This window comes from Bubalus bubalis, chromosome 8, assembly GCF_019923935.1.
Source record: "Bubalus bubalis isolate 160015118507 breed Murrah chromosome 8, NDDB_SH_1, whole genome shotgun sequence".
NCBI lineage: Eukaryota > Metazoa > Chordata > Mammalia > Artiodactyla > Bovidae > Bubalus > Bubalus bubalis.
Window position 1 is genome coordinate 9,423,272 of NC_059164.1, and position 26,165 is coordinate 9,449,436.

At 42.9% G+C, this 26,165-nt stretch overlaps 1 protein-coding gene and 1 long non-coding RNA gene across 3 annotated transcripts in view; one reads left to right on the top strand and one right to left on the bottom strand.

Annotated features, from left to right (window-relative positions):
* Window positions 1-4,358: 4,358 nt before the first annotated feature.
* On the top strand, window positions 4,359-17,663 carry LOC112586435. Its single transcript, XR_003110822.3, has 3 exons — window positions 4,359-7,270; window positions 7,965-8,075; window positions 16,273-17,663. It is a non-coding gene; the product is annotated as an uncharacterized LOC112586435 (long non-coding RNA).
* The window catches only part of LOC102410276 (protein lifeguard 2), a 30,266-nt gene continuing 12,707 nt past the window's right edge, over window positions 8,607-26,165 (bottom strand). For both annotated transcript variants that reach the window (XM_006078345.4, XM_025290841.3), the window contains exons 3-10: window positions 21,465-21,543; window positions 20,443-20,496; window positions 19,336-19,426; window positions 17,238-17,275; window positions 17,062-17,149; window positions 15,407-15,496; window positions 12,915-12,962; window positions 8,607-8,998 (exon numbers count right to left, since the gene is read on the bottom strand). In XM_006078345.4, coding sequence (XP_006078407.2) covers window positions 8,846-8,998; window positions 12,915-12,962; window positions 15,407-15,496; window positions 17,062-17,149; window positions 17,238-17,275; window positions 19,336-19,426; window positions 20,443-20,496; window positions 21,465-21,543 — 641 coding nt within the window. In that variant the 3' untranslated portion in view covers window positions 8,607-8,845. The remainder of the gene's footprint in view (window positions 8,999-12,914; window positions 12,963-15,406; window positions 15,497-17,061; window positions 17,150-17,237; window positions 17,276-19,335; window positions 19,427-20,442; window positions 20,497-21,464; window positions 21,544-26,165) is intronic.

The window sequence follows — 26,165 nt, forward strand, 5'->3', positions numbered from 1 at the left end:
CATGGTAACCTCCAAGAGTCGTCGTTTTATTTGTGCCTGTCAGTTTGTGGATCCCAAGCTTAACTCCAGTGTCAGTATGCAGAATTACTCCTTAAATATTGTTTATTACAGCCACTGATCTCATTTCTGTTCCCTTTTTAGTCCTTGGATCATGTTGCTGACGTTAATGAAATTAAAATCTAGTGGCTCAGTGGTAAAGAAGCCCCATGCCAGTGCTTGAGACAGGATTAGATCCCTGGGTCGGGAAGATCCCCTGGAGGAGGAAATGGCAACCCACTCCCGTATTCTTGCCTGGAGAATCTTATGGACAGAGGAGCCTCGTGGGCTACAGTCAACCCATCGAGTCACAAAGAGTCGGATTCAACTGAAGTGACATAGCACGTACTGTGGCTTACCTGTTATGAAATTACAGTCTCAGACTTACTGAAATTTGGTCATAATTTGAAAAGTTACAGTTAGTAAATTAGTAAAGAGTAAAATTTTAGAATCTAAATATCACATGATAATACCAATTTGGGTTTTTTCCTTTTTCAGGCTGAAATTAAACTCCATAGGAGAAAAGTATTCATGTGCTTGGCTCTGGGGCTGAGTAGTAATTGTATCTTAGCCCTGGGCTGTGGTTGTAATTACAAGGTCATCACCTAGCAACAGTATGTTACTGCCTTGTCAGTCATTATCCCGTTCTCTCCAGTAGATTTCTTTCTGGAAAGATGTGAGTAGGCAATGGCACCCCACTCCAGTACTCTTGCCTGGAAAATCCCACGGAAGGAGGAGCCTGGTGGGCTGCAGCCCATGGGGTTGCTAAGAGTCAGACACGACTGAGTGACTTCACTTTCACTTTCCACTCTCATGCATTGGAGAAGGAAATGGCAACCCACTCCAGTGTTCTTGCCTGGAGAATCCCAGGGACGGGGGAGCCTGGTGGGCTGCCGTCTATGGGGTCGCACAGAGTCAGACACAACTGAAGTGACTTAGCAGAAGCAGGTCTTTCTAGATTATTATGTGATCATTCTTCTAAGAACTGGGTCTAGTCATGCTTAAAGAAAGATGGACCAGAAGAGTTTCCTAAATTTAGCTCTCTGTTGTACTTAGGAATGACAAGTGGCTGACACACTGCTGCTGCTGCTAAGTCACTTCAGTCGTGTCCGACTGTGCAACCCCATAGGCGGCAGCCCACCAGGCTCCCCTGTCCCTGGGATTCTCCAGGCAAGAATACTGGAGTTGGTTGCCATTTCCTTCTCCAATGCATGCATGCATGCTAAGTCGCTTCAGTTGTGTCCAACTCTGTGCGACCCCATGGACAGCAGCCCACCAGACTCCTCTGTCCACGGAATTCTCCAGGCAAGAATACTGGAGTGGTTTGCCATTTCCTTCTCTCAACCAACTGAGTGGTGGCCAAACTTATGAATAAATTACTTTTATTCAGTCTTTAAAACTGTAACTTGAAAATATTCCTGATCAGGATATAGATATCATCTCTTAGCCAGCCTAGCCTTTACAAGGCATCAGTTCACAGACAAGCTGGGAGAAAGATTCATGAGGAGTAAACAGTACAGAAAATGGTAGTTATGGGATGAGACAGTCCAGTTCTCCTGGGCCTCTGAAGTGCCTACACATCTTGCTGAGTGTGCCAAGACTACGAGAACTGATGAGGGGTTTGCCTGAGCCACTTCTCAGCATTTATATCTCTAGTAAGCTTGGGGACAAGAAGCAGGTTTGCTGTAAAAGTGTTGGATTTCTTGCTCTCTCTTCCTCAGCTGTGACACAGACCGCTGCGTGCTTGGCGTTCATCCAGGCCTACGGTGTTGCCTGTGGGAACTAGGGACCTGGAAAACGGACATAAATATGCAGATACTCACTCTGCATGCTGCACACGCCTCTGATCAAGGATCCTGTGTCTTCCGTCAGCATCCACAAAACTGACAGGCTAACTTACTGGATAAAGTCAAACCTCAGATGGTTTCAGCAGCAAGGATTGGAATGCTGACAGACGCTTTTCTGGAAGGGGAACCATTGGGCCAGGTTTGGGAATATTAGATTCCCTGGAATCAGTCTGGTAGTCAGTGCTGTCAATCAAGATGGATTAAAGATGGGGGGAGGACAAGTGTCCCCACTGGCCTAGCTTTTACTGAACAGGAGTTGAGTTAATGTTTACAGGCTGAATGGTGGAAACTGTCCTAATATGCCTTGATTGTTGCCAACTCCGGTATGCAGACAAGAAGGAATGCTTTCATGACAAAGGGCCAGCAGTGCCTGTGAGGGACAGAAGGTGCCAAGGACTACAGGCTGAGCACAGAGGTGCACGTGAAGAAGAAAGAAGCCCCTGGACTAGTTTCCTCTGATACTGGCAGGCATCACCACTGCCATAGGAGAGAGAGTTTTGCAGGTTTTCAGGCACTGGCAGGGAGCAAGGGGTGGGGGTGGGGGGAAAGACCAAAACAATTAAGTTTCCCACCCAGCAGCCTACCTCCCCCACCCCTAGCTTCCTTACCCTCTCAGCTAAGGGACAAGGTGATGTGGCATCCATTTGCCACCTTTTGTTTATAGCTCCTGACTCACACAGTTTAGACTCTTCAGCTCGGAAAAGGGAATTTCTCCTTAGTGGAGAAGGGAGGCTTCCCTTGTAGTGGAGCTCTTTGGCTGATTGAAAGTCACGTTGCTCCCAGCTCTGAAGGTCTAATGGAATTGACATGTTATGTGCCCACAGGTCCCTGTCGCATAAGAGTCAGTGGGGCTGTTCTTACCTAGGGACTGCTACATGCGTCAGTCTGATTTTGGTGTTGACCATCTGGTGCTGTCCATGTGTAGAGTCTTCTCTTGTATTGTTGGAAGAGGGTGTTTGCTGTGACCAGCACATTCTCTTGGCAAAACTCTACTAGCCTTTGCCCTGCTTCAGTTCACAGAAGAACTGTGGAAAAAAGATCTTCACGACCCAGATAATCATGATGGTGTGATCACTCACCTAGAGCCAGACATCCTGGATTGCGAAGTCAAGTGGACCTTAGGAAGCATCACTATGAACAAAGCTAGTGGAGGTGATGGAATTCCAGTTGAGCTATTTCAAATCCTAAAAGATGATGCTGTGAAAGTGCTGCACTCAATATGCCAGCAAATTTGGAAAACTCAGCAGTGGCCACAGGACTGGAAAAGGTCAGTTTTCATTCCAATCCCAAAGAAAGGCAATGACAAAGAATGCTCAAACTACCGCACAATTGCACTCATCTCACACGCTAGTAAAGTAATGCTCAAAATTCTCCAAGCCAGGCTTCAGCAATACGTGAACCATGAGCTTCCAGATGTTCAAGCTGGTTTTAGAAAAGGCAGAGGAACCAGAGGTCAAATTGCCAACATCCACTGGATCATCAAAAAAGCAAGAGAGTTCCAGAAGAACATCTATTTTTGCTTTATTGACTATGCCAAAGCCTTTGACTGTGTGGGTCACAATAAACTGTGGAAAATTCAAGAGATGGGAATACCAGACCACCTGACCTGCCTCTTGAGAAACCTATATGCAGGTCAGGAAGCAACAGTTAGAACTGGACATGGAACAACAGGCTGGTTCCAAATAGAAAAAGGAATACGTCAAGGCTGTATATTATCACCCTGCTTATTTAACTTATATGCAGAGTACATCATGAGAAACGCTGGACTGGAAGAAGCACAAGCTGGAATCAAGATTGCCAGGAGAAATATCAAACACCTCAGATATGCAGATGACACCACCCTTATGGCAGAAAGTGAAGAGAAACTCAAAAGCCTCTTGATGAAAGTGAAAGAGGAGAGTGAAAAAGCTGGCTTAAAGCTCATTCAGAAAACTAAGAACATGGCATCTAGTCCCATCACTTCATGGGAAGTAGATGCGGAACCAGTGGAAACAGTGTCAGACTTAATTTTTCTGGGCTCCAAAATCACTGCAGATGGTGATTGCAGCCATAAAATTAAAAGACGCTTACTCTTTGAAAGGAAAGTTACGACCAACCTAGACAGCATATTCAAAAGCAGAGACATTACTTTGCCAACAAAGGTCTGTCTAGTCAAGGCTATGGTTTTTCCAATGGTCATGTATGGATGTGAGAGTTGGACTGTGAAGAAAGCTGAGCACCAAAGAATTGATGCTTTTGAACTGTGGTGTTGGAGAAGACTCTTGAGAGTCCCATGGACTGCAAGGAGATCCAACCAGTCTATCCTAAAGGAGATCAGTCCTGGGTGTTCATTGGAAGGACTGATGTTGAAGCTGCAACTCCAATATTTTGGCCACCTCATGTGAAGAGTTGACTCATTGGAAAAGACCCTGATGCTGGGAGGGATTGGAGGCAGGAGGAGAAGGGGACGACAGGGTATGAGATAGCTGGATGGCATCACCGACTTGATGGACATGGGTTTGGGTAAACTCTGCGAGTTGTTGATGGACAGGGAGGCCTGGCGTGCTGCGATTCATGGGGTCACATAGAGTCGGACACAACTGAGCAACTGAACTGAACATGCATCGAGGTGAGAATGGGGCCTGAGTCCCTTCCCATTCTGTTTCTTTGTCCCCTCTCCTGTGGTCCAGATGAAACAATAAAGAAGTCCAACAAGAGAAAGTGAAATCACTCCTTTTGTTAAAGACTTGGTAGCAGCCCAAGTACTCAAGCCATTTCCCAGCATAACATTGCAGCCTGCCTGACACAGCCACCCAGTACTCCAGTTGGCTCCTAGGCTCTTCTTGAAACTGAATGCCTGACCCCTGGAGGCCTTGGGAGTCACTGATGTCACTGATGTGACATCTCCACTTTGGGGTGGGTTGCCTAGTAACCAACATGGACCCAACAGGCCTTGCAAGTCAAACAAACGGTAAGTTAGAGAGCATAGCCAACCTGACTGCTGCAACAAGTATTTTGACTACGTGAAAAATCAGTAGCTATCTTTGGGGGATATTTTGTATATATCTTCATTTACTAAAGAAAAACCACTGGCTTCCTCAGGGGTCTCAGTCCACAAAATGCCTGGGTTTGGTTCAGTTGTTTATTAGCAACTTTAGGAAAGCCCAGCAATATTTTCCTATAGCTGTAAATAATTCTGAAATTGTGAAGTATTCTAAAAATATGGCAAGGCAAAGGAACTGAAACAGCTAAAACTATTTTGAAAAGGAAAAAGTGGGAAAAGTCATTCTACCCATTTGCAAAACTACAGTAATCAAAACTGATACTGACGGAGGGATAGACACACACATTGATAGAATGGAGAATCAAAAATAGCCTCCTTCCCATATCATCAACTGATTTTGACAAATGTACAACGATGCTACAACAGAGGAGGGACGGTGCTGGTAAATAAGGCAGGCAAAAATATGAACCACTGAATCACACACTATACAAAACTTGAACTAGATCATAGATAATATAAAACTTTTGAAAAAAAACCAGAAAAAATAACAATATCTTTACATTCTAGGTTAAGCAAAGGATCTTACACTTGGTACCAAAAGCATGATCCATAAAAGGAAAAATTTATAAGTTGGACCTAATCAAAATGTAAAGCTTTGTTCTGCAAAAGACCTTATGAAGAAGATGAAAAAGTCGAGCTATAGACTGCGAGAAAATGTTTGCGAACCACATATCTAGAATATATAAAGAACTCTCTAAACAGTAAAAAGATAGACAATCCAATATAAAATGGAAAAAAGACATTTCACCAAAGAAGACGTATGTATGGCTAACAAATAAGCACCTGAAAAAAATGTTAACATCCCTACTGAGTAGGAAATGCGTGTTTAAACCATAGTGAGACACGCTACTGGAGAAGGAAATGGCAACCCACTCCAGTATTCTTGCTTGGAGAACTCCATGGACAGAGGAGCCTGGCGAGCTATAGTCTATGAGGTCTCAGAGTCAAACACGACTGCGGGATTAACACAAGGCACACTACACACGTATCAGGATGGCTCAAGTGGTTAGTAGTATCAACACCAAGTGCTGCCAAGGATGCAGCTGGATCACTCATACACTGCCTGTGGGGATGTAAGACAGTACAGCCTCCCTGGGAAATAGCTGAATAGTTTTGCTAAAAACCAACTACACTAACCATATGACCAAGCATCAACTGTTGGACACTGATGACAGAGAAGTGAAAATTTAGGTCCACAAAACCTGTACACAATTGTTCATAGCAGACTGAAGTCCACCAGAATGTCTTGTATTAATGGCATGCTTTACTGCAGTAAATGGAATATTTAAAGGATGAACTAGTGACACAGCTTGTAACAACTGGAATGGATCTCAGGGGCGTTCTGAGTTAAAATCATCTCAAAATGTCGCACACTGTATGGCTTCATCCATTTAACATTTTTAAACGACAGGTGGTTACCACGAGTCAGGGATGTTGGAGGGCAAGGGAGGTGTGTGTGTCTATCTAAAGGGATAGAAAGAGGACCTCTGTGGTGATGGTGCAGTCTGCATCTTGGTTACCATAGGGGCTACATGAGTGTACGTGTGATAAAGTGACAGCTATACATAGATAACACCCAGTGTCGGTTCGCTGGTTTTGATATTGTACATTATGTAAGAGAGAACCACTAGGGGGCAAGAGTACACTCTCTGAAGTACCTTTGCAACTTCCTGTAAATCTATAATTATTTCAAAATAAAATTTTAAAAATCTAAAAGGTAACAGGCTAAACTTGGCATGTGTTGTCCATTTGCTGACCCCTGCTTTAGCGCAACAATCAGATAAACGTTTCCTTAGTGCATTATGAGTTATCAGAGTCCTACAACTTGCAAACCATTGATGATTTTACATTTTCAGCAGTTCATTCGTTTCAAGGACTTTGATTAAGCAAAAGATACCAGAACTGCCAACATTTGTGTCAAACGCATGGCATGGCATTTGGGCCATTGATATTCTTTAAGTGACATACCAGTGTTAGAAGTGCCATGGCTAACAGCATACTAGCCTTTAACATGAGTAGTTTCACCAGGGTTCATTTGTGTATGATAGATTTGCTCAGCAAACCATGCCTAAAGCTAAATGAGGGAATACCCATTTGGGATAACACAAAGAACAAAAGTTAAAAGTAAATTATAGGCCCAGCATTTGTGGGCATTATGAAAGTATAACCTAAATTTTTCTATGGATTCTTTTTCTTTAAGCTTCCATTGCCACATTCCGGACACCTTGGGTTGATTTACAGATGTGCTACCCATCACGGGCAAATCATGGACTGTCTTCTCAAAAGATGAATTTCTATCATTGAGAGCAAAGTAATTACTCATTTCATAGGCTGACCCTAAAAGGTATGTCTTGCTCAGAGTCCTTATTAAATGCAGAAGTCAAAAGTTTGTCATAGGAGTGTTAGAATCTCTTTTAATTGAGTCACCACTGAGTCACCACCAGGGGCTTCCCTGGTGGCCCAGATGGTAAAGAATCCGCCTGCAATGCAGGAGACCTGGGTTTGATCCCTGGGTTGGGAAGATCCCCTGCAAGAGGGCATGGCAACCCACTCCAGTATTCTTACCTGGAAAATCCCCATGGACACAGGAGCCTGGCAGGCTACAGTCCATGAGGTCACAACAAGTCAGACACAACTAAATGACTATCAATCTAAATACAATATAATAATAGACTTCCATGTGATGGCACGTACAGTAGACTCAGAGTGGACTCTGTTGGGAGCATTGCTGAGGCAACAAATGTCTAATGTGTGGGGACAGCAGAAATGTCAATGGAGAAGTACATTGACCAGGTGTCCCTATAATACGCAGGAAGGTTGTTTTGATGCCAGAAGAATATGCAAACCTCAAGCTTCCCAGGGGAATTTGCTTTCTCGTATGGAAGTAGTTCCCCATGACTTTGGCCGGTATATGTGCGCATGGTGATATTTGTTGAGACAACCCCACCCAGGAGCTTTACAGGGCCCTAGATTTTTTTTTTTTTTTTTTTTCTGGGTGGCTGTAAAGTCCCTTTCTCTGCTACTTGCTCACATTTCAGAGGTTACATCAATCTTCAGGACTTTGCTGGTAATAAGAGCACAAACACTATAAAGAAATTCTACCGCAGGAGTGGAGATATGGCTAATTTGGAGCAGGTCATCAAATTCAGGTGGGTGTATGTGGCTATAGTGCTTGTTGCTTAAGTCCATGTGTCTTATCTGAGGTCTGTGTGTTCAGTTAAACCCAGAAATAAAGCTCCACGATAAATCCAGAGAGACTAGAAGATGTCATCTGATTTCCCCATCCTATCCCCCGCACAATCCATCCAGGCTAGAAATGGCCCCCGCTTATCTTCCTGCCAGACACGGAAGTAGTTCAGACCTCAAAGGTTGGCCTGGGAGCAGATGTTTGTTTGAGATAGAAACAGATCTCTCAAGATAGAATTTACTTCTCCAGTCTGACTTGAACCCAAGAGAAAGGCAGACTTCTTTGGTTCACCTTACTCTTAAGTCAGATGGCAAAATATTCCCACCAAATGTCCACATCAAGAGAAGAGAATGGAGTAAATATAGGTTTCTATAATCAGTTTTATTCATGTAGACAGACATTGTTTACAGTTTTAAGTAGTACCTGGAAAACTTCAACAAAGTAATGAGCATCTTACAAATATTTGTTAGTATGCAGTTATGTACTCATCTTTTAAATTTATAAAAATCAGAAAATGTCCACCAGAAAGTTTTGTAATGTAACACTGGAACTAAAAAATATATAACAGCTATAGCTACTATCTACCGAATGCTTGCTTTCATTTGACAAGAAAAAAAAGTATTTTTAAAATTATTTTTTAAAATAGAGGGACTTATGGAGTGATAACCTCTGCAGTCTTCACAGCCGTCCCTCCTTCCCTCTCTTCAGCGTGAGCCAGCCTTGCCCATGTGACTACCGTCCCATTCCAATCAGTTGCAAAATAAAAAGGAAAAGGTTGATTATGTCCATGTAGATGTTCAGGGCAGCAAAAACATACTCTTCAGGGTCTAGGTCAGAATGATGATGGCGCCCTCCCACCATCAGCTGCACATCCATCACCAAGTACTTAAAGAAAAGAAAGAAGAATTAGCTACTTAAAGTGTACATTTTGATCAAAGAAGTGTCCTGAGATTACCTGGAAAGCATCTTACCATCAGTAAATATATCACTAAAAGTAAATTTGTAGCTAGAGATGTTATTCTTAGAGCCTCAATCATTCACAATCTCCCCAGGTTGGTGCTCTATCTATTAAAGCAAGCGCTTCACTCTCCTGAAGCCAGTAGGACCAAATCTGTGACCCCTCCTTTCCTTCCAAGTCCAGAAACCTCTGTGCCTCTCATCAGTGACGTGGACCAGGTGGGCCGATTGGACACAGAGAGAAACTACAAAATGCCCTGTGTTTGTGACTTTCCAGTATGTTCTCACTGAAAACAAAGAAGGAAGAAATAGATGGTTCCCTGACACATTACCCACGGCAGTAGTTCTGGACTCTCCTTTGGGTGATAGCATTTTTCAAAGCTTGACATTGGAGATGGCTTTGTGATGATGTCAGTATTTCCAAAATAGAATGAGGAGAAGATTTATGTATGGTTAAATAACCCCCAATTAAACGTCTTAGCTCAGCTGTGGTAGGTAAAATTACAGGCTTCTTAAACATCAAGAAGAAAGTTGGAGAGCCCTCTCACCCTTGTGTTTGTTGCAAAGTGAGCAAATGTGGGCAGCGCAAGTGCGTTAGAGGGAGGAAGGGAAAACAGGCAGCTCCTCGGGCCTTTCTATCCAGACTGCGGACTCGGAGTCCAGTGCCGTGAGGCAGCGGGGCAACCTTGGCACTACAGGGAGTTCTTGGGGTTTTAAAGATTCTTGAAAATAAGCCGTTTTAGAACAACAGCCACTACAGTGAAACCCATCCCCAGTAGTTCAGGTTACCAGCTTTCCCTGGGTCCTGGTTCCCACTCAGGCTTCTAAGAATGAAGAGGGGAAGAGGAAAAAAGAACATGAGGAAAAGGAAGAATTGGGCACCTTCTAGGTAGCCTCTTATCCGTTCATGAGAGACATCATCTCATATAAAGTAGGAACGACCTAGCTGAGGCAGATGAGATTAACAGAGCCTCCAAGAAGGGAAGATCACTCTGTGGCAAGTGGTAGAGAAGGGAGTCAAACCTGAGGCTTGGGGTTGCCAAGGCAGCTCCCTCGCCTGGACCACTGAGTCCCATCCCACTTATCCTCCCCCTCCCAATGTCTGATTTCAGCAACTTTGTGCAGAAAAAGCTAGAATGAACCAACCACTCCAGTTTGCCCAGGGACTTCATGTGTCTTCAGTAACCCCTCAGTCCCAGGCAAACCAGGACAATTGGTCATCCTTAAAAAAAGGCCCCCAGCAGCTGAGCTTCCAGCCTTGCCCCTAGCCTCCATCTGTCACCCCGGAGTCCTAACTTCTATGGAAAAGTGCTTTTCTTTCTCCCTTCCCCCTAAGAACTCCTGACTTTATCTTATTTCTTCTTGTAAGAGAGATAATGACTCCTAATCATTTCATGTGTTGGTAGTGAGGAGTGCAGAGTGCACCTCCCTGGTGAGGGTATGCGTTTGAAGGCAGACAGGGAAGTGGGAGAGGAAAGTGAGCTGGGATCAAGCTATCTGCCCCCTGGCCCCAGGGAAAGAGGACTCAGGACACCATGCCAGAGACAGCCAGCTCAAGGGGAAGCCCTGATCAAGATTTGCAGCCCCAGGCACATTTAGGGGTTCAATGAACAATCATAATAAGGTTGTAGGATACAAAGTTACTATACAGCAGTCAATTGATTTCCTATATGCCAGCAGTGAATGAGTGAAACTGGAGATTAAAGCACAAAAACATTTCCACTAGCATCCAAAAAAAGTAAATACTTAGATATAAATCTAACAAAATATGTACAAGAACTGTATGAGGTAAACTATAAAGCTCTGACAAATGGGATTAGGGAAGAACTAAATAAATGGAGAAACATTCCATGTTCATGGATAGAAAGACTCAATATTGTCAAATATCAGTTGTTCCCAACTTCATCTATAGATTCAACACAACCCCAGTCAAAACCCTAGCAAGTTATTTCATGGATATTGACAGACCACTGCTAAAACTGATATGGAGAGACAAAAGACCCAGAATAACCAACATGATACTGGAGGAGAAAAACAAAGTTGGAGGACTGATGCTACCAGACAACAACATTTACTAGAAAGTTGTAATCAAGATAAAGACTTAACGAATATATAGATCAGCAGAAGAGAATAAAGAGCAAAGGCAATACTAGTCTCTTCAACAGATGGTGCTGAAACAACTGGGCATCCACATGCCAAAAAAAAAAAAAAGGATCTAGACACGGATCTTACATCTTTCACACAATTGCTCATAACAGGGACTTCCCTGACAGTCCGATGGTTAAGACTCTGTGCTTCCACTGCAGGGGGCGCAGAATCAATACCTGCTCAAGATCCTGCATACCATGCACCATGGTCAAAAAAATTAAATAAATAAATTTTAAAAAATAATGAATAATAGACTTATATGTAGAACATATAACTCCTAGGAGGTAGCATAGGAGGAAATCTAGATGACCTTTGGTATGGTGATAGTTTCTTAAATATGACACCAAAAGTATTATCCATTAAAGAAGTAATGGGTAAATTAGGCTTCATTAAAATTAATATTTTCTGCTCTGTGAAAGACAATGTGAAGAGAATGATAATACAAGCTACAAACTGAGAGAAATTATTTGCAAGAGAAACATAAAGGACTGTTACCCTAAATATACAAAGAACTCTTAAAACTCAACAGTAAGAAAACAAACAACTTGATTACCAAATGGGCCAAAGAACTTAATAGACACCTCACCAAAGAAGATATATAGATGGCAAATAAGCATATGAAAAGATGCTCTACATCTTATGTCAACAGGAAAATGCAAATTAAAATAACAATAAGGTACCACTATGCACCTATTAGAATGGCCAAAATCTGTAATACGGATAACCTCACATGTTGGTGAGGACATGAAGCAACAGGAACTCTCATATACTGCTAGTGGGGAATGCAAATATTGCAACCACTTTGGAATACTGTCTTACAGAACTGAACATACTCTTACTGTATGATCCAGTAAATGTGCTCCTTGGAATCTTCCCAAAGGAGCTGAAATCATCCATCCACACAAAAACCTGCACACGGATGTTTGTAGTAACTTTATTCATAATTGCCAAAATTTGAGAGCAAACAAGATGCCCCTCAGTAGATGAAAGAATAAATAAATTGTGGTACATCCAGATGGTGGAATATTATTCAACATTAAAGAGAGATGAGCTACCAAGCCATGAGAAGACATGGAGGAATTTTAAGTGCACATGCTAAGTAAAAGAAGCCAATCTGAAAAGGCTTCATGCTATATGATTCCTACTGTATGACATTCTGGAAAAGGCAAAACTTGGAAACAGTAAGATAACCTGATTAGTGGTTGCCAGGGGTTGGGGATCAGTTTGGAGGAGCAAAGAGGATTTTTCGAGCAGTGAAAATACTCTGTATGGTATTACAATGATGGGTACATATCATTATACATTTGTCCAAACCCGTAGAATGTAGAACACCAGAGAGTGAACCCTAATGTGGGTGATTGTGATATATCAATGTAGGTTCGTTCATCAATTGTAGTAAATGGTACACTTTGGTGGCAGATATTGACATTGGGGATGGTGATGCCTGTATGGAGGCTGGGAAATCTCTGTATCTTCCTTTCAGTTTTACTGTGAACCTAAAGCTACTCTGAGAAGAACTGTCTTTATAAAAAGTAAAAAGGAGAAGGAAGAGGATGAGAAGAAAGAAGGAGCAAGTCAGCGGGAGGGCTTCCCAGTGAATTACTGACTCCGCTTGACTCCAGGCCTAGGAGAGGTCTTAAGGCCCTGTCAATGCACATTCATATTCTTTATTAAAGAAAGGGAGAAATGGACGTACGAGTGAGAAGATCACAGTTCCAAGTCCAGCATACAATAGATGCAACCACTGCAAAAAGAAAGGATACAACGATATGTTAAGAGCAAGGTGGGGAACAACACAGGGGGTCACTTAGGTCACTGCTGTTAGATAAGACGCTTAGAAAGTCAAAGCTGTGGGGAAATTAGTTTCTCTTGAACATAGTCGGTCGACAGTATCAACTCAATTCCATTCAGCGAGGAGGTGAAAACTAGCCATTATGTATATCAAGTAAGGGTCATCGAGCAAGTACTAAACATCTCATGCATAGTAAGGCAAATGGGATATACTGAGTATGTTTCCTTTTTTGCCCCATCCACACAGCTCTTCTAGAAAGAGTACCCTCTCCTCAGCTCCAGGAATATTGTGACCCTCACACAGCCTTGCTAGAGCTGATTGACGAGAGGTGGGAGATGCCACTCCAACAGCAGTGAATCTCTTGCCTGACCAGGAACCTCTTACAGGATCAGGATCATAGAGATCCTCTGGGCCAGGTAGAAATCAGTTCTCACGATAGAGGGATCCAGGCCGCCATTGTGTGATTAGCACTAGCTGGATTAGCTAGTGCTTTAAAGCTGAGATGACCCAGAAAGGGCGGTGGGGTTTCCATTTCTGTGAATTCTGGCTCTTCTTCCCATCTAGGAGCTCCATGAGCATCTCTGGGCCTGTGCCTTGAGCCGATCTGAGTGGTATGTGTTCCTTGCCACCAAAACAGCCCTGATCAGCATATGTGACAAATTGATCTAAATGCTGCAGAAGAGACTAAGGAAGTGGTGTACATCATCTGAGAAACACAATGGCATTCACTCCTCAGGATGAGAGATGGGGAACCTCTGCTAACCAGAGAAGGTTCTTGAGGAAAAAGAGAAACCAGGGGCCAGCAATACACTGCGTGAGGCCCCCTGTTCTCAGACTGAGCTGGGTGTGAGAAGACAGCTGGCACCTGCAGTCTGAAGGATTCGGAATTGCCAGGGCCCATCAGGCGTGCATGCTTAGCTGTCCAACTTCCATTTAATCATATGCTTAAGATTATATATTATTGGTATTTGTGACAGGAAATTTAGAATGCAAACTAGGGTTCATGTATCTAGTAGGAAATACAGTTTCTTAACTGCTCCTGAGTGGCATGGTAAAGATGTAAGGAACCCAGCCACCACATAAATATGTGTATTATTACTACAGTATCTGTGCCACCATCAGTAACAATAAATGGAGAACTATGGCCTTTAAAGACGTATCTATGACATCTTTGAGTCTATCTCCAAAATCCAGGCAGAAATACTGATTCTGTGTCTGAAGTCCGTTTAGCAACACCACTTGTTGCCACAGAAACTCTTTAATTCAGCAGCAGGACCAAGTTGGCCCTGGGGCTTTAGACAGATGGTCACAAGCCCCAGGCCAGTCCTCTGTGAGCCTGGCTTCCAGTAGGGTCTCCATACAGGGGCCACTCCAGGCCCCTACCAGACGTGGGGCCAGACCTTCTCATTCCGCCTGTCCACTTGCACACCGGACTCAGTCCACGGACGGTGTGTGTGGTGGAAAGGGTGTGACCACCAGATCACACAGACCTCACTCTAACCCCACTCCTGTCATCTACTCCCTGGGTGCAGTGTGGAGTGTGAATTCTTTCATTTCTCTGAGCCTGTTTTCTTTTCTATAAGATTAGATATGTACTTTTCAGGAATGTTGTGAGAATTAACCTTGATGACTTTGTGAAAAACATATAGGCCTATGTATGATATCTAGTAAGAAGGCAATGAATATATTAAAGCAAAAAAAAAAAATGGAAGGAAGAAAGCTGGAATTGGAAAACGAGGAGCTTCCTCTAGGCTGCTGCTGTCAGAAAAGCAAGCCCATCCATGCTTGCCCATCTCTGCACCCTCGTTACTTCAGACAAGCAGCACCATGTAGGGAAGTTGGAATCTGATCTGCCCTGTGGGTTGGTCACCTCCGTGATTCTCTTAGGGGAGGACAGCTGTTGTCTCAGGTTGGAGCTCGATCTTCACACCCAGACCTGCTCTCAATGGTCCCCCCACCACACAGGTGTGGCAGGCGACCTTGGAGACCTCCAGCTATGGGGAGGGGCATGTAATTGACCAGGGCCCTGGTGGCCGCACAGTGCGACCCACTGCGGTTTCCTTCCTGGGTCATGCTTTCCCCTGTCAATCACTGGTAGGGGGCAGCAGAGCCTTCCTGGGAGACCCAGGACCCCCTGATGGGCTTGCCAAAGCCTCCTTAGACGGCACAGCATCCAGCAAGCTCCCCTCTTACGTCCCTCTCCTCCACGGGGCTCACATGTGCTGTCATGTTCTGATAGCTCTTACGGCCCTTGTCACCCCCACGCTATTCATAGACCTTTCTCCCACCAGTGTCTTTGCAAGGTTCACCCATCTGGTGTCTGCTTCACCACACAACCAGCACTTCACCCGATATTCTACCGGTCCTCTGAGGGTTTCAACGGAGGGCCCACTTACATATGCTCGAATGAAGATTAAGATAATTCCATAGATGATAAGTACGAAGAGTAAAACAAACAGCATTCCGTTTAGCAAAGTGAAATCCCACTGAGGAAACATAAAAAAAAACAAAAAAAAAAAACAAAAAACGATTCAATTATCATCCATAGGAATTTCAGGGTATTTAGAGATATATCTCATATCCCCTAGGCAGAAACTGGCCCATTTGCTAACAATGTACCCTGGCTAATCCCGAGAACCATGGAAATCCATTAGCCCTACACACCAAAAAATACTACATAAAGGTATCGTGCTTCTTCAGGAGAGAGAAAAGATAAGGCATGGATGAAATAACAGGAGCCACAAATTTGCAGTTTTTGAAATTAGGTAATTGGCACATGGGGGTTTGTTAAAATATTCTATTTGTGTGTATATCTTTATAAAATTTTCCCTAATAAAAAATGTACACTGAATAAGTAGGATGTAAATTTGTAAGTATAGTATGATCATAATCATTCATATTTTTAAAAGCATGTGCATAGAATACATTAATGGCATTCAGTAGACAAAGATATTAACTGGGTACCTTTCTCGCATTTGTATGTATCAATTTCAGTGTATACATTTCAGTAGAAATATATATACTAAGCTTTCAAAACTTAATGATCCTTTTGTAAACCTAGAATTTATTAATGTGCTTTTATGAATCAATAACCAAATCAGCTTAGAGAAGATTAGCATTTTTAAAAGAAAGAGGAATATGCATCTTCTGACCTGAAAAAAATTGGATTAGGAAGCAAAAGAAGATCCTCGAATCCAATGTGTTTTCTTGCAAGCGGGTTTTCCTAATTCCTCTATCTCCCTATATCACTCCCTGCCTTCAGCACACCAAGAGAATAAAGTACCAGGTCACCGAGGCTGGTTCTTGGGCCGGAAGCATCGGCAGTGCCTGGGAAGTGAACGTTACTGAGCCCCAGCCCAGACCTTGTCTTCACAATTCCAGGCGTGGCGTTCAGCAGTCTACGTTTCACAAGCTCTCCAGGTGACCCTGATGTCTGCCAAGAAAATGCATCTAGAGCTGAGCTTTCAATATACATGTCTAATAAACACTGGAAATAGAGCTACTTCAAACTGAGATGGCTGCAAGTAGAAAGTACACACTGGATTTGAATTTTAGTTTGGAAAAAAAAAGAATGTAAAATGACTACTTTTGTTATATTGATTAAATGTTGAAATAATAACCCTTCATATATATTGGGTTAAATGAAATATATCATTCAAATTAATTTTACCTGTTTCCTTTTACTTAAAATTTTTTCTGATGCGGACCATCTTTGTAAGTCTTTATTGAATTTTGTTACAGTATTGCTTCTGCTTTATGTTTTCTCTTTTGTATGCGAGGTGTGTGAGATCCCAGGTCCCTGACCAGAGATGGAACCCACACCCCCTGCACGGGAAGGCGAAGTCTTAACCACTGGGCCTCCAGGGAAGCCCCTCTTATGTTTTTAGCAAGGTCACTAGGAAAGCCAGAAGGCAGAAGACGAGTGCTTGGTGGAGGTGAGGCCCACAGAAAGCAGCCAGCCAGGGGGAGGAGGAAGCAGGGTGGGTCAGGACGGGCAGAGGAAGATAATCACACACTGCCTATGACAGAAAGCTGCTTCAAAAATACGTACTTTTGTTTGAAGAGCAAATAAACTGAGTGATAGCGTCACCAGAGCAGTCGCTCCTGTTGCCCATAACACTTCCTCGACGTGATAGAAGCTAAAACCAGAGACTGTGATTATCATTCACGTAACATTACAAGAAAAGCACGCACACACAAATGAAAAGATGTGTATCAAAGACTTACACTGACACGGTTCCTAGCAGCAAACCTTGAAGAACTGTCTAAAAAACAAAATTCACAATAAATCAGAAGCCTGCTTCCCAAGGCGCCAAATCCAGAAGAGCCGCTTTGAGGTATGTGTGTTCTGCCAGGTTAGAGGGAACTAGCAGGAATATTCATGATCTTAGCGCACAAAGCTATAGGCTATGCCACATGGAAATAATGGAAATAAACATTTTCTTAATGTTCTCCCTAAGACTGACAAGAAAAAATTCTCATATGAGTAAAAAGTTCTTAGAATACAATAGTAACTTTCAACATATTCAGTGAGTTAAACTGAAGGTGAAGGTGAAGTCACTCAGTCGCGTCCGACTCTTTGCAACCCCGTGGACTGTAGCCTACCAGGCTCCTCCCTCCATGGGATTCTCCAGGCAAGAGTACTGGAGTGGGTTACCATTTCCTTCTCCAGGGGATCTTCCCAACCCAGGGATCGAACCCAGATCTCCCACATTCCAGGCAGACACTTTAACCTCTGAGCCACCAGGGAAGCCCAAGTTAAACTGAATATGTTATTAATTAGGAATGTAGAAACCAAGGTACAAGCTTTATCTGTAGACCATACTGTCATTAATCAAATGGGACCATCCACACAAATCTTAACATTTTATCAGAGCAGGACGTGCTAGTTCTATTAACGCCTCAGCAAACTGTTTCAGTACTGACCTTTCCCATAGTGCTTGAATGAGAACAAAATGTGTCAAACCTCAGATGTGGGATGAGGATTGAGACCTCAGTACCTGGGGGTGGGGCTGGAGGACACTTACCTACAGAGCACGCAGCTGAACTGGTAGGTGCCAATCCTCAACTCTGAAGTGGGCTGCACCGGGGCAGTGTGGGGACTGTATAGGGGTCCGAGGGTTCCCTTGGTCCACATGAACCAGGGATGGGGCAGCATGGGAGACGGGGGAGCTGAGAACCAGAGGCAGTCAAGCCGGAGGATGAGACCAAGAAGGCAGTGATGGTATGCCTAGGCCCACCGTCGGGCTCCACGACTGTCCAGCAGGGCGCTGAGAACTGCAGTTGGCAGTGCTCCAGGGCCTGAGGACATTCCCAGCTGGCCAGATGCTCTGTCTTCTCCAGTGACAAGAGGAAGCTATTCTTCCCAACATGTAATTCACATTAGACAATGCAAGATCCTCAGATTTTCGGGTTGCAAGATGCCAAGATTCTGAGTGCTGAGAAACACCGTTGCCCATGTATTCTTACTCACATTGACCACCAGGAGGCGCAGATCCAAATCTAAGCTGATCAAACTCAAACGCTCGGGACTAGGCATTTTGTGCGCTAATCTCACCTCTGGCTTCATTTGTCTTTCCTTATTTTTCCTTCCATCAGATTTCCCCACCAACTTATCTTCTTACGTTGTATTTTTATAAGCTACCTCAACACTGATATGGAACCAGGTGAGAAGCAAATGAATTGGTGAGTAAATCTTCTCATGGAAGGGTGGTCAGCAGTTCGTGGGAGCAATTGCATAGAGTCTGACTTTCTTTCCAACTCATTGAACCACAGTGAGATTTCCTCAGAGGAGCAAGGAATTTTCCTAAGAGGAGCAAATGCTTATTGTCAGTGAGATCACTGCCTCCAGGAGGCAAGAGTGTTGGCCCAACTGGTATAAACATTAACAGAACAGAAACCTCAATCACAACATAGTCAGGAGACGTGGAAATAGAAGTAAAATACATTTTACAGAGAAGGTTACATTTCTTGCACACAATTTGTGAACTAAATGTGGAACTCACTCTCCATACCAAAATGAGTTTGTTGTGCCTGACAGAGGACAGTCGGGTTAACTGTCCTGGGAGACTCGGGAGCAGGCCTCTCAGAGGAAAGTGTGCCGGCCCAAAGGAGTAGCCGAAGGTCCCCAAATTCTCTAGCTTGTTAAAAGGGTGTGGAGTCCACCTCATATGTAAGTTGACTTCAAAATTCATCCAAGAGAACATCTCACAAGTAATTTCAATCTTCTTATTCCATAGGAAGATTTTTCCACAAAAAAAGGAATAATGGGATGAAAATATATCTCAGAGGTGAATGACAACAGATGCTAAAGAGGTTTACTTACAAACAATCCCAGGAGAATGTAATTCGCAGGCACCTGGCGGCGGAGATTCCCACAGCAGGCGAGTACAATAAATACAACAAAAAAGGCTGGCCTGGGGAGAATTTAAAACCATGTGTTATTTGCTTCCAGGGCTTATATCATGTGATATATTACAGGTAGAGAAATACAGAGATGTTTGATCTGATGATAAGTATTATAAAGAAAAATAAAGATTATTATCTTTACCTCTTCTTTTTTTTTTTTTTTTTTTTTGGTTTTAAAACTAACCTTTCCCATTGCCATCCACACACAGTTTGTGGGTTCTTTAAAAAATATTTTTACTTTGAAATAATTGTAGATTCACAGGAAATTGCAAAGGATCAGAGGTCCTGTGTACCCTTGACCCAGTTGGCCCCCCATTTTACATATTTAAAGTAGAATACCCAAACCAGTATGCGACATTGGTATAGCGTGTATATATGTAATGCTATGTCACAGACCTGTGACACAAATCTGTGTGCAGAGCCATGTAACCAGCACCACAATCACGGTGTGGAACTATCTCATCATTAAGCTAGTGTACCATCCCTTTATGGTAACACACACACATATACACACACTCATAAAGCCCTAACTCCCAGCAACTACTAATTTGCTTGTTTTTCATCTCTATAATTTTGTCATTACAAGAATATGTTCAGTTCAGTTCAGTCGCTCAGTCGTGTCCAACTCTTTGCGACCCCATGAATCGCAGCACGCCAGACCTCCCTGTCCATCACCATCTCCCAGAGTTCAATCAAACTCACGTCCATCGAGTCAGTGATGCCATCCAGCCATCTCATCCTCTGCTGTCCCCTTCTCCTCCTGCCCCCAATCCCTCCCAGAATCAGAGTCTTTTCCAATGAGTCAAGTCTTCGCATGAGGTGGCCAAAGTACTAGAGTTTCAGCTTTAGCATCATTCCTTCCAAAGAAATCCCAGGGCTGATCTCCTTCAGAATGGACTGGTTGGATCTCCTTGCAGTCCAAGGGACTCTCAAGAGTCTTGTTACCTTTACCTAATTTTCAATAAAGAACATCAACTGATAGCTAGTAGAAAGAATACTTTTTATTTAATCCAATAATACTTACAAGAGTGTGTAAGTGAACCAAGGATTCTTGACCACCCAAGATCGTAAAGCCTTCCTGGTTAAAAAAAAAAAAAGATATTGTCTTACACAATAAGTAGTTTATTTTGCTAACTAGTATAATATTTAAGTATAAATTAAACAATCTCATGAGAAGAAAGGGGGAAAACCCTAAGTAGTTGACAATGACAGATGGGAAAGGAAAGAGTGAAACATAACTGTTAAACTGTAAGATAAAGATAAACTGTATCTTCTAAAAATAGGGTCATAAAAAGTACAGTCATAAGTAGTAAGTGAAATTTGCATAAATGCAAATGTCCCAGTGACGATTTTATTTTAAAATACTGAGATATGTATATAAACAAAAGTAATAAAATTTTCATATATTTGCCTAAAATATAGATTTCCAAAGGATGAGTTTAAGCAGTGATGGATCATACTCCCTGAAATAATTTCTGCATTTAACAGAGATCTAGCCTTCAAGGCCTTCACAATCTCACCTTTTTGCCTTTACTCGATTTTGTCTGTGGAAATAGCTCAGGGAAAATAAAAAAGAAAATGGTACCCAAAATAAGAGTAAGGGAAAAGTTTTTTGGCTTAGGAAGTTAAAGTGAAACTCTAGAAATCTACTAACACTTTGGTCTAGGAGTTGCCTCAGAAAAACAAAGCCATAGAAATGGTATATCCTATGAATGGTTGGACTTCTCAGGTGGCCCAGTGGAAAAGAACCCGCCTGTCAATGCAGGATACACAAGACATACAGGTTCGGTCCCTGGGTTGGGAAGATCCCTTGGAGAAGGAAATGGCAACCCACTCCAGTATTCTTGCCTGGAAAATCCCATGGATGGAGGAGTCTGGAGGGCTACAGTCCATGGGGTCACAGTCAGATGCAGCTGAGCACAGACACACATGAATGATTACGGAAAAAATAGATAATTTTTTAATGATCAAAATTCAGTCAAGCTAAATAGTGAGAATTAACGTGGGCAACTTAATAGGTCATCTACATCAGTAATGAAGACCTACCAGAAAACAAACAGGCTGACGATTGCCCCAGTGATCAGAAGCTGAATGGACAGGAGGAATAACACTTTTACGATGAAAGCTGAGGAGACAGAAACTTATTTTTATGAGACAGTATTCAAAAGTAAAAGTATAAAATGTAACTACCTATTTTTGACAGTTAGTGAAATAAATTTCTCCTCTGATTTTCTTGAGGACAGGAGAGGGAGTGTGAGTTTAGAGTTGGCCAATGGTGTGACAGTACAGCTCTGCAGAACTCTCAGAAAAGACTCAGTCCAGACTGTAAGAGGCATTTTAGTGGAGATGCAAGGGTTCATCCATAAGAGCCCCCACAATCTAAAGACCAAATTCAGGGGTTTGATTCCGTATTGTGCACACCCCATCCTCCTAAGGACCAAAAGTGACCTGAGAATCTCAGAATGTCGCCAGCCCATCCTTAGGGACCCAGCAGCATCCCTGCATAGATGGAGCCAGTGACGCACCAGGGACTGCCGGGGGAGAGGGCGTTCACCCCTCTGCAGGGAGTCTGCAGGGCTGCTCCACCACTTTTCTCTCCACCCTCCCTGTCTTTAGCAACTCCCTTCCCTCCTACTTGTGCAGAAACTGCATAATCTGACTAATGGTAAGTATATCCAAGGAGTTTCAAGCAAGTGGCATGCCAAAGCAGAGTTCAGGGTGTGTTAGCATCTATGTTTACTTCCAGCTAACTACATGGGTTTTTCCAGAGCCCTCCAGATATGGCATTGGTAATGACCATTTGCTTTTCTGTGGGCTTCTCCCAACTTATCCCATCACTGTGGATGGTGACTGCAGCCATGAAATTAGAAGATGCTTGCTTATTGGAAGGAAAGCTGTAACAAACCTAAACAGTGTATTAAAAAGCAAAGACATCACTTTGCCAACAAAGGTCCATATAGTCAAAGCTGGTCTTTCCAGTAGTCACGTATGGATGTGAGAGTTGGACCATAAAGAAGGCTGAGCGACAAAGAATTGATGCTTTCTAACTGTGCTGAAGAAGACCCTTGAGAGTTCCTTGGACAGCAAGATCAAACCAGTCAATCCTAAAGGAAATCAACCCTGAATACACATTAGAAGGACTGATGCTGAAGCCAAAGCTCCAATACTTTGGTCACCTGATAAGAAGAGCTGACTCATTAGAAAGGACCCTGATGCTGGGAAGGATTGAAGGCAAAAGGAGAAAAGGGTAGCAGAAACTGAGATGGCTGGATAGCATCACGAATTCAATGGACATAAACTTGGACAGACTCTGAGAGTTAGTGGGGGACAGGGAAGCCCGGCATGCTTCAGTCCATGGGGTTGCAAAGAGTCGACTTTGTGACTGAACAACAATCCCAATTTTAAAAGGAAAAAAAAAAAGAATGCTGCTTAAAGTTGACTTATAGGATTGTCAATGTGTCCTTCTGCTGGGCAGTTTCTGTGCATTGGAAGTGTGACAATAAAGAAATAGCACTGAGATATGCCAGAACATATATCCCCAAATGTGTGCTACTGCATTAAAATATCTGCTTAGTTAACTTTAAATCCACATCTAGTATGTATCAAGAACTATAAGAGAATAGATACTAAATGTGACCCAGCCTTATTAGACTAGACCATATGGATCAATGAAATAGAATTGAGAGCCCTAAAACAGTCCCTTACATTTGTGGAACTGACCACAAATGTGGCCAATTGATTTCTAATAAACATACTAAGACAATTCAGTGGAGAAAGATGCGTCTTTTGAGCAAATGGTGCTGGGACAATTGGACATATGCATACAAAATGATGAATTTGGGCATATCACACACACACACACACACAGACTAAACATTGATCATAAACATAAACAAGAAATATAATTCTTGGAAGAAAGTATAGGTGTAAATCTTTGTGAGCATGGATTAGGCAATGTTTTCTTAGATAATGATACCTAAAACACAAGCAAAGGGGAAAAAAAAAATTGGATTTCATCAAAAGTGGATTTGAATTCCCCTGGTGCTCCATTGGTTAAGTATCCGCCTGCGCGCAGGGGACACTGGTTCAATCCCTCGTCCAGGAAGAGTCCACATGCTGTGGGGCAACTAAGCCTGTGCACCAACTAAGCTACCGAAGCCCCTGCATCTACAGCCCAAGCTCTGCAGCAAGAGAAGCCACCACAACGACAGAGTAGCCCTCACTTGCCATAACTAGAGAAAGACCATGGGCAGGAATGAAGACCCCACACAGCCAAAAATAATAATAATAAATTAATTTTAAAAAAAGAATTCTCACTTAAAAAAAAAAAAAAGGCAAAAGCTTTGTGCTTCAAATGACACCATCAAGAAAGTGAAAAAAAAAATCCCACAAACTGGGAGAAAGTATTTGCATATCATGTATCTGTAAAGTGATCTAGTACATGAAGAACACTTACACTCCAATTACAAGAAGACAAATAAGAATTTATAATGGGCAAAGCCTGTGTAGTTCCCTCCCACACTGATGCTGGGCTTGGCCACATGACATGTTGGCCAGTGAAACATTAGCACTGGCTTGACTAGCAGAAGCTTCATAAACTGCTTACACACTGGGGCTTGTCCATCTGGTCTACCTCTTCTTGGGACCCAGTTCCATGTGATGAGAAATTCGAGCCAAAAGAAGAAAGCCAACAACCAACACAAAGTGCTATCCATGTCAGGGAGTCATAAAGGCCATTGGCGACTCAGCTGCCAACTACGAGTTTCAAAAGGCATCTTTCCAGTAACAAGGTAGAGGATGAGGGCCACATGGGAAGACAGCAGTGAAGTTTGAAGCTCAGAGTCCATCATCAAGTCATCCAGGTCCTAAGAAGGCCTCAGTTCAGTTCAGTTGCTCAGCCGTGTCTGACTTTGCAACCCCATGGACTGCAGCACGCCAGGCCTCCCTGTCCATCACCAACTCCTGGAGTTGACTCAAACTCATGAACATTGAGTTGGTGATGCCATCCAGGCATCTCACCCTCTGTCGTCCCCTTCTCCTCCCGCCTTCAATCTTTCCCAGCATCAGGGTCTTTTCAAACGAGTCAGCTCCTCACATCAGGTGGCCAAAGTATTGGAGTTCCAGCTTCAACATCAGTCCTTCCAATGAACACTCAGGACTAATCTCTTTTAGGATGGACTGGTTGGATCTCCTTGCAGTCCAAGGGACTTTTGAGAGTCTTTTCCAATACCACAGTTCAAAAGCATTCACTCTTTGACACTCAGCTTTCTTTATAGTCCAAGTCTTACATCCATACATGACTACTGGAAAAACCATAGCCTTGACTAGGTGGACCTTTGTTGGCAAAGTAATGTCTCTGCTTTTTAATATGCTGTCTATGTTGGTCATAACTTTCCTTCCAAGGAGTCTTTTAATTTCATGGCTGCAGTCACCATCTGCAGTGATTTTGGAGCCCAAAAAACTAAAGTCAGGCACTGTTTCCCCATCTATTTGCCATGAAGTGATGGGACCAGATGCCATGATCTTAGTTTTCTGAATGTTGAGCTTTAAGCCAACTTTTTCACTCTCTTTCCATCAAGAGGCTCTTTAATTTTTCACTTTCTGCCATAAGGGTGGTGTTATCTACATATCTGAGGTTATTGATATTTCTCCCAGAAATCTTGATTCCAGCTTGTGCTTCTTCCAGCCCAGCGTTTCTCATGATGTACTCTGCATATAAGTTAAATAAGCAGGGTGACAATATACAGCCTTGACGTATTCCTTTTCCTATCTGGAACCAGTCTATTGTTCCATGTCCAGTTCTAACTGTTGCTTCCTGACCTGCATACAGATTTCTCAAGAAGCAGGTCAGGTGGTCTGGTACTCCCACCTCTTGAAGAATCTTCCACAGTTCATTGTGATCAACACAGACAAAGGCTTTGGCATAGTCAATAAAGCAGACATAGGTGTTTTTCTGGAATTCTCTTGCTTTTTTGATGATCCAGCAGATGTTGGCAATTTGATCTCTGGTTCCTCTAACTCTTCTAAAACCAGCTTGAACATCTGAAAGTTCACAGTTCACGTATTGCTGAAGCCTGGCTTGGAGAATTTTGAGCATTACTTTACTAGCGTGTGAGATGAGTGCAATTGTGCAGTAGTTTGAGCATTCTTTGGCATTGCCTTTCTTTGGGATTGAAACAAAAGGTGACCTTTTCCAGTCCTGCGGCCACTGCTGAGTTTTCCAAATTTGCTGGCATATTGAGTGCAGCACTTTCACAGCATCATCTTTTAGGATTTGAAATAGCTCAACTGGAATTCCATCACCTCCACTAGCTTTGTTCGTAGTGATGCTTCCTAAGGCCCACTTGACTTCAAACTCCAGGATGTCTGGCTCTAGGTGAGTGATCACACCATTGTGATTATCTGGGTTGTGAAGATCTTTTTTGTACAGTTCTTCTGTGTATTCTTGCCACCTCTTCTTAATATCTTCTGCTTCTGTTAAGTCCATACCATTTCTGTTCTTTATTGAGCCCATCTTTGCATGAAATGTTCCCTTGGTATCTCTGATTTTCTTGAAGAGATCTCTAGTCTTTCCCATTCTATTGTTTTCCTCTATTTCTTTGCATTGATCGCTGAGAAAGGCTTTCTTATCTCTCCTTGCTATTCTTTGGAACTCTGCATTCAAATGGGTATATCTTTCCTTTTTTCCTTTGCCTTTAGCTTCTGTTCTTTTCACAGTTATCTGTAAGGCCTCCCCAGACAGCCATT